Source organism: Palaemon carinicauda, chromosome 20, assembly GCF_036898095.1.
Source record: "Palaemon carinicauda isolate YSFRI2023 chromosome 20, ASM3689809v2, whole genome shotgun sequence".
Taxonomy (NCBI): domain Eukaryota; kingdom Metazoa; phylum Arthropoda; class Malacostraca; order Decapoda; family Palaemonidae; genus Palaemon; species Palaemon carinicauda.
In genome coordinates, this window is record NC_090744.1 from 31432336 (window position 1) to 31441661 (window position 9326).

General features: G+C 32.2%; 2 protein-coding genes across 5 annotated transcripts in view; one reads left to right on the forward strand and one right to left on the reverse strand.

The window, feature by feature from the left end:
* The window catches only part of LOC137659477 (uncharacterized), a 7258-nt gene extending 3231 nt beyond the window's left edge, over nt 1–4027 (reverse strand). Inside the window, exon 1 of one of the 4 annotated variants that reach the window (XM_068394368.1) lies at nt 3326–4027. The gene's annotated coding sequence lies outside the window, so the exon portion shown is untranslated. Of the gene's footprint in view, nt 1–2136; nt 2964–3325 lie in introns of those variants that run through there. The other 3 variants (XM_068394367.1, XM_068394366.1, XM_068394365.1) reach the window with 3 other exon arrangements.
* Nucleotides 1–8814, forward strand: part of LOC137659715 (metalloprotease TIKI2-like) — a 103937-nt gene extending 95123 nt beyond the window's left edge. Inside the window, exon 8 of the mRNA XM_068394535.1 lies at nt 8457–8814. Coding sequence (XP_068250636.1) covers nt 8457–8475 — 19 coding nt within the window. The 3' untranslated portion in view covers nt 8476–8814. The remainder of the gene's footprint in view (nt 1–8456) is intronic.
* Nucleotides 8815–9326: the final 512 nt, after the last annotated feature.

Sequence of the window (9326 nt, forward strand, 5' to 3'; positions counted from 1 at the left end):
CAAATAAGCCATATATTTTAATACCTTAATGTCTGGATTCCCTCTTATACCTAGGGATCAGAGACCCAAGGTAGAACCAATTAAAGACAATAGCTTCTGGTCGGACGGCGTATCGAACCCTGGTCCTGGAATCTGGTATGACAGTGACAATACCATATATATATATATATATATATATATAATATATATATATATATATATATATATATATATATATATATATATATATGTGTGTGTGTGTGTGTGTATATATATGTATATATATATGTATATACATATATATGTATATATATACGTATATATATATATATATATATATATATATATATATATATATATATATATATATGAGAGAGAGAGAGAGAGAGGAGAGAGAGAGAGAGAGAGAGAGAGAGAGAGAGAGAGAGAGAGAGAGAGAGAGAGTGGGCTATGTGCAGCTCAAGAAGGACTTTTGAACAAAGAAAACGATGGCAGTTTATTTCAGCGTGTTATCGGTCACCTAATAAAGATGATTTTTTTTTCACATTAAAAGATAAAACAATTAAATTGTCGTGTAAGTAGAAGAATAAATGGAGGAATAAGTAAGTAATAATTGTTGTCATGTTATTCGAAACTGATTATCATCATCATTATTATTATTATGTTAGTAACGACCCGATACAACATTCGTGTTATTTTCAAATATATGCAAGTCTCGTTTACTACAGGGTTAAAAGAATATTCTTTTAAACTTGGTTTACTATAAATTACTACATCACTTCCATTTCGTACCTCCCGCTTTCGTTCCCTTCCCGCCAAACACTTCGCCGACCGTTTGTTTGTAGGCCTACCCCCGCGGCCCGCTCTCTCATTGGGAGAACACAAAGCGTTGGGCGCGAACTGGCGGATCTGTTAGAACTGTGGTTAAGTTGGTTAACCCCAAGATCTACTTTTGAATATTCTTTTTCATGGAAATTTGATATATTGTTTACTATATCATTCTTCATCCATTTAACATCGTTAGAGAAAACATGAAACAACATAATTTTAGTTCATTACTTGTATAGAAGTATAAATAGGAAATTATTTAGTTTTATAAATTATTTCTCAAGTTATTTACGATGTTTCTTTATTACAATTTTCATATATAGATTAGATATTTTTTGCAGCTTCATAAATAAGTTATAAACTATTTTACAATTTTCATATATTTCCGGTTTATACTTCTGTAATCTCATGATTTTTTAAGCATTTCATAAAAGCATTTCAATCTTTCTCCGTTTGGCAACATAAACTCAGAATCTATTAGGTTAGTCCTGACCAACTTGAGTAAAGGAGGCTCATCTGTAGAAAGGAATATTTGTCTGTCTGCACATAGATTCTGGATAGACGTTTTCTCACATAAAGGGCCAATTACAATTTTTTTTCCCACAACCTAAGATTATTAAAGGGCCCTAAATCATGCGCTGAATAACCTGGATATTTCACTTCTTTATCAAATCATTTATATATATATATATATATATATATATATATATATATATATATATGCAGAAGAACCACAGGGAAAATGAAAATACGAAATATACGCTTAACTCCTGACTAGTTTCGTGATACTTCTGACTAGTCAGGACTTAATCTTATATTTCGTATTTTCATTTTCCCTGTGGTTCTTCTGCATCTGAGCTTCACGTTTTCCTGTGATTTTTACGCATATATATATATATATATATATATATATATATATATATATATATATATATATATATATATATATATATATATATATATATATATATATATATATATATAAAATGTGTGTTTGTGATGTTTCTGTGCGAGTGAGTGTGTGTGTGTAAAGGGCGATTTTTCAAATGCTATTCCTCAGTTCTCGGTGTTTTTTTTTTTAAATAGAAAAAAAAACCGTGACATCTAATATAATCTACATTCTTTTCCAAGTTTTTCTTTTGCGCAATGTGCTAAACCAATCAGTCAACAATTATCATTCGTAATGATGAAATGAATTTAATTTATTTTTCATCATTTTTTAATTAAATTGTTTTCATTGCAAAGCAGTGGAAAATAATTTGTAACAAAAAAGTTACCTCCATACAGGAAAAAAAAAAAAGGCATAGCGTCTTTTGCCAGAAGTCTTACTTTTGAGATTTTAAATTTGCAGCAAATGAGACTTCATATCATTCATGAAATCACTGTTTGCAAATAATAGAACAGACCACATCATTTTCAAGATTCCTTTTATGAGCTCGACGACACGCTTATTTCCAGAGCACTCGAAAATTGCCATCTTTTGGAAAAGTTTCCAGTGCACTCTAAAATTGCCATCTATTGGGAAATTTAAATATTTGATGTCTGAACATTTTGTTTTCAGTTTTGTATTACACCCAAAGACTGAACAGTTGTTGGCCATTTTCGTAGAAAATGTAACAGAATAATGGTAATAATACAGTATCCCTGTGAGACAAATATAGTTAATAGATCTTTAACTCTTGGACTCTTGTTTACTGGATTATAGTATGAATTCAACCAAGAGCAACCTTTGCCATGGTTAGAATGACGTCACTGACCGTGAACCTTTAAATTATAATCTGCTCGCCGGCTAACTTTTTTCTTTAGACTTTGGTTAACCCTAACAGGTTACCTAGCCGAGAATGGGGTTGTCAATGTGTATTTCTAACACTTAACGGCACACGATAACACAATTAACCAAGGAAAATGTCGACTATTTGACACAATGGATAACGGCGTCTCCCACTTCCATGTGCCCTCGAAGGACGCCATTTGTCCTCTGAGGATCTGACTGAGACTGAGAGTCTGATGTCCTGACTCCTGAGTCACCTCACCAATGAGTCAGTAGAGAGAATGCCCCGCCCATGAGAGGCCAGTAGTCGCCAGTTTATTATTTTTATGAATTATACAGCTTTAAAGTCACTTGAAAAATCGTGGACGTTCTCTTATTATTGTAGATATGGATTTCTATTTTACTTACGATAACAGATTCTAGTTATACATTGCCCTAAGAGCTCAGCTTCACATGGGCTTAGAATGAATCTGAATTTTTGTAAATAATTATTATGTAATTCATTTTCTGTCCAATAAAATTTATTATTATTATTATTATTATTATTATTATTATTATTATTAGTTGGCATGGATCGTAAGCATTGAGCAATAGAATTGATTTATGTATTATTGAAACACAACACATATACACACACACACACACACACACACACACACACACATATATATATATATATATATATATATATATATATATATATATATATATATATATATATATAAAACCTTTCTTCGTCATGTTTACCTTTCTAACGCAGGAGTTAAACTCCCTTTACACCTGTGAGAACTAGGATTCGTTCCCCTTTTTCATCCTGTATTTCTTGTCCCCTCTGATAGGTCCTTTTAATCTTGGTACTTCTGCCTTTAATTATTTCATATTATTATTATTACTAGTTGAGCTGCGGCCCTGTTTTGAGGGGCAGGTTGCTGTAGGCTTGGGGGCTCCAGCGGGGAGGGTGTCCCAGTGAGGAAACGGATGGCGTGGTGTGCCCGAGTGTGGCGGAGATCTTTAGACCTATGGGAGTGGAAGACCATTATGTCTTTTGAAGTAACCAACGATTTTCAAGCCTGTTAATGATGCGGTCTTCCTACATTCCTCAGCCTGCGAATCTTGACAATTTTGGAACATTATCTACATTTCCATTATCCTTGTTGCTTCTTTCAAGTTTCTGCTACATTTAAAAATACGGAAGATTTGTATCGATTCTAAGTCTGCTTTTTCTTCTAGCGGAACAATTTTACTTACCAGTAGCACAGCTGTGTCGCCATTTTGTAGGTGCTGAAAACTCTTTCTAACTGCTTATTCAACTGCTTTGCTGTCCAGCATGTTTCCAAGGCAAAGGGGTACACTCGGGCACACTATTCTATCTAATTTCTCTTCCTCTTGTTTTGTTAAAGTTTTTACTGTTCTTAAATATATTATTTTTTCTTGTTTCCTTTCCTCACTGGGCTACTTTTCTATGTAGGGTCCCCTGGGCTTATAGCATCCTGCTTTTCCAACTAGGGTTGTAGCTTAATAATAATAATAATAATAATTTGTGTAACATACAGACTTTTTGGTTACAATCCACGTTGGTGGATACAGAGAACGAGCCCAAAAAACATTACGTATGCACACAGACATTCGAGACTGCACTGTCGACGCAACTGACCTGAAAAATGGAACGCCGTTACGCTGGGTTGTCACTCTTGTAGATGAGATTGTGAGAAAATGCAACCAACAAATTGCCTGATGCGAATGTCAAAAGTGCTGAATTTTGTAAACATGCTGAAAGAGACGACTTTTTTTCATACAGACAGCAAATTTAGCCTGGTCGTTGGTCGAAATTTGATGATCTTAAGTCACCTGATGTTGATTCCAGATTCGATAACATCACGATTCAGAATTTGCATAATTGAAAATTGTAATAAGGACGAAATCAGCTCCTATTGTAGAGCAGATGTCGTATGCTGATAAGATGTAAGGAAAGACTTGTTTGGTACTCAAGTGTTCACAAAGCTTCAAGTATATTGAAAATTAAAGTTAAGGGAATGTGCCGGTTATTAATACAAGGCTTATGGCGAGTTGTCCTTCGGTTCCGATTGAAGCTCTTAAACGCGAGATTTAGTTATGAAATATTTTACTTTTTATTCTTCTTTTTTTTTAGTTATGAAATATTTTACTTTTTTTTTTTTTTTTTTTTTTTTTTTTTTTTTGCAAATGATTAACTTTAATGCCTGATAATTTTCTTAAACTAATATTCGTTTATTTCTTGAATTATTTTTTTTCCTCATTGCATTTATTCGTATCTCAAATAATAATAAAGAAAAATTGAATAGAAACCACTATAACTAACCGACGTTACGCTGAATAACAGTGAACAAATAAAAACGTGAATGAATAGAACAGAAATAACATAAATAACATGAATTAAACCATTGGTAATCGTCCACGGATTACAATAAGGGAATGAAAACACATTTCCACCTCATAACCATTCTACAAAAAAATGAACTTTTGTATTTTCGAGTTATCCAAAAAAAATGCATTAAGGAATAAAAGGAAATGCTTCCAATGAGCTTCAAAGCATAACATTAATACAATTTTTCCTATTGCAGTCTTTGAGCATCCTGCTTTTCCAATTAGGGTTGTAGCTTAGCTAGTAATAATAATAATAATAATGATAATAATAATAATATTATTATTATTATTATTATTATTATTATTATTATTATTATCATTATCATTATTATTATTGTTATTATTATGATTATTATTATGATAGTAATAATAATAATAATAATAATTATTATTATTATTATTATTATTATTATTATTATTATTATTATTATTGTTAACAACAACAACTACAACAACAACAACAACAACAATTCAGGAAACTTTTAGGGCAGTGCTTCACAACCTTTTTGTTCTTCTGTATCCCTTGACCATTTCTATAAATTCATGTGCACCCATAAAACAGATATGATGAAATTAATATATTGTGATGTACGTGATTCAGTTATTCAATCTCAATGCAGATTACACGTTTTATTGCTCAGTACTGGTTATTTTCTCAGATCCAAGTAATAGTTTTATTGCAGGGATATTATGGATGGGAAGATGTATATAGGATTTTCAAGTACTGACCCAAAATTACTTAAATATATTAAAAGCAGAATGAATATTACGTTTAATGTAAATAAAATAGGATTTAAAACTTCTATTACAATAATATTCACGACTAAATAATTATTTTATTTAAAAACATATTTCGATAAATAGTAAAAAATTCAATTGTAAATACACTACATGTAAAATAGGGAATTATTTATGTAAATATACTATGATGTATATGTTATAAATTGTAAGATTGTAAATGTTTATTTCTTAATAAAAGATAGAAAAATATATAAGATTAAGAATTACCATTGAAATTTAAATAAAAAGATAGATTAGCTATTGAAAATACATCGCAAAATCAAATGCACTTTGAAAGCCTCATGAAATAACTTCATATGAAGTGAAAATAAAAGGCCTAAGAAGACATTTTATAAAAATCACAAATTCTACGCAATCAAAACTTGTCGTCCGAGTTCCATTACAAGAAGATTCGCGTATATGTTTATTGATTAAGAATAATTACTCGTATCCTGAACTCTCATTTGATGTAAATATACACAGAGGAGCATTACTGTAATTCTTAAATCAATCGGGATTTTATTAATAAAAAAAAACTCCTTACTGCCGGACCTCTATATATTACTACAAATCACTCACACACACACACACACACATACATATATATATATATATATATATATATATATATATATATATATATATATATATATGTATATATATATATATATATACATATATATATATATATATATATATATATATATATATATATATATATATATAGGAGAGACAGTGTTTCCCCAGGAGACAAAACCGAAATTAAGAGAAGGATAAGCATAGGATGGAGAACATTATTTTTAAAAAAATGAGATTATGAAATGTAAAATGCCACTCTAAAAAAAAAAAAAAAAAAAGTATTTATTGAGATGGTCCTACCAGTAATAACTTATGCATCAGAAACTTGGAACCTTACTAAAGCCTTAGAACATAAGCTAGTTACAATTCAAAGAGCTATGGAAAGAATAATGATGGAAATAACAATAAATGACAGAAAAAGAGCAACCTAAAGTAAAGGATATTCTAACAACTTGTGAGAAAAAGAAATTGACATGGACAGGGCATATAATGAGAATGAAAGACAATATGTGGACATTAAGGATAACAGAATGGATCCCTAGTCCATAGAGATTGTAAAAGAACCAGGGAAAGGAAGAGAATATGATGGATTGACGAACTAAGAAAGTATGTGGGTGTGGACTGGCTTAGAAAGACCATAAGCAGACGCAAGTGGAAGGATATGTCTGAGGCCTTTGTTCTGCAGTGGACCAGTAATGGCTGTATATATATAATATATATATATATATATATATATATATATATATATATATATATATATATATATATATATATATATATATTGTGTGTGTGTGCATGGTCTTTCTATGCCAGTCACATAGTGCTAGTCTATACTCGCAAATTTTCTTAACTCGTCAATCCATCTAATATCTGTTATTCTCATTATATGTCCTGCCCATGTCCGTTTCTTCTTTTTTTACCTTTTGTTAGAATATCCTCTACTTCAGTTAGCTCTCGTATCCATGTTACTCTTGTTCTGTCTCTTAGTGTTATTGGCATCATCATTCTTTCCATACCTCTTTGAGTTGTAATTATAAAATTTTTTTTAAAATACTAATGGACTTGGGATACTGTGTTATGAGTGGGAGCCATCTGTGGAAATGTGCAGAAACAGCCTCGGTTTTATATGTTCGACAATAGTAAGTTTATAGCTGCCAGTTTATATACTAACACCTAAGATGTGCAATAGGCTACTTGGTAAATGTTAGCAACAACTGTTATAATCAAATTTGCCAATGAATGGTAGATTATGCATGAAAGCAATATTTAATCAAAGAAAAATGATAAATTACACATTTCCAAATTTAATGTTAACAAAAAATGACGTGCAATTTCAAAGCCTTTGCTGTAGAAACTGTCCACTTTGTTCAAAGCAGCGCGGAGGTACTAAAATGGTTGATGAGCTGGCAGAGAGAGAGAGAGAGAGAGAGAGAGAGAGAGAATGCACTGATGATAATTTTGTTGAGTTTTTGTGCTGCACACACACACACACACAGAGAGAGAGAGAGAGAGAGAGAGAGAGAGAATGATAATTTTGTTGGGTTATTGTGCTGGAGAGAGAGAGAGAGAGAGAGAGAGAGAGAGAATACACAGATGATAATTTTGTTGAGTTTTTGTGCTGCAGAGAGAGAGAGAGAGAGAGAGAGAGAGAGAGAGAGAATGCACTGATGATAATTTTGTTGAGTTTTTGTGCTGCACACACACACACACACACACAGAAGAGAGAGAGAGAGAGAGAGAGAGAGAGAGAGAATTTTGTTGGGTTTTTGTGCTGCAGAGAGAGAGAGAGAATACACAGATGATAATTTTGTTGAGTTTTTGTGCTGCAGAGAGAGAGAGAGAGAGAGAGAGAGAGAGAATGCACAGATGATAATTTTGTTGCAGAGAGAGAGAGAGAGAGAGAGAGAGAGAGACTATGCACAGGTGATAATTTTGTTGAGTTTTTGTGCTGCAGAGAGAGAGAGAGAGAGAGAGAGAGAGAGAGAGAGATGCTCTGATGATAATTTTGTTGACTTTTTGTGTTGCAGAGAGAGAGAGAGAGAGAGAGAGAGAGAGAGAGACTATGCACAGGTGATAATTTTGTTGTTGAGTTAATTTTGTTTTCTTGTCTTTTCAGGTCAAGTGCGACAAGGTGATGGATGATCCACCTCGAAGGCTGTACTCGAGAGAAAGAACTCGTACTCGGAGCGTCGTCAAGTTTTAGCAACCCTGCGTCCCAGTAATTGATGACGCAGAGAACTTGGAATTGAAATAGTGTTTAGAAAGTCACCAAAGCGAAAAAAAAAATGTGAATTCTTTCTATTCCTGTCTGTATTTCAGAAAATTTCAAAGAAAGTTCGTGTGAATTTCCTTACGAATGTACAAGTGTTGATAATGATGGTGTAGGAATGTTCTTTTCTATCAAAATACGTCCAGTAATGACTAACGAGCATAATTTTTGAATTGTTAAAGAAATTTAAGGCAACTAACTTATTTTGAACTATATATATATATATATATATATATATATTATGCCATGTATACAATAAGCGATCAAGTCAATTCTACAAAGATAAGCCACTCAAGGATGAAAAAAGTAATTCTGAAATGGACGCTTAGACCTATGGTTGTGTTTGACTCGGACGAATATTGATATTATCGATAAGATAGAATCTTCACGAATGGACCCTGAGATGCAAGAGGTTATTCTGGTCCGTCCTTACTTTCTCATGATAGGAAATGCAAGAAGAAATATATATATTATTACCGTACATGACGTGGCCCAGGTTAATATTTCCGAAAGCTAATTTCTATATCTCGACTCTTCTGTATGATATCGCACACGTTTGTATGCATGTGTATGTATGTATGTATGTATGTTTGTGTTTTGCTTGCACGTGAATAATGGCTTTGTCCATGAAATTGAAGGGATAGATTAAACTTATTTTAATGGAACCAGATTACCAGAAGCGCTTTAAGAAGTTTGGAAGCCCACATTGTAACATTG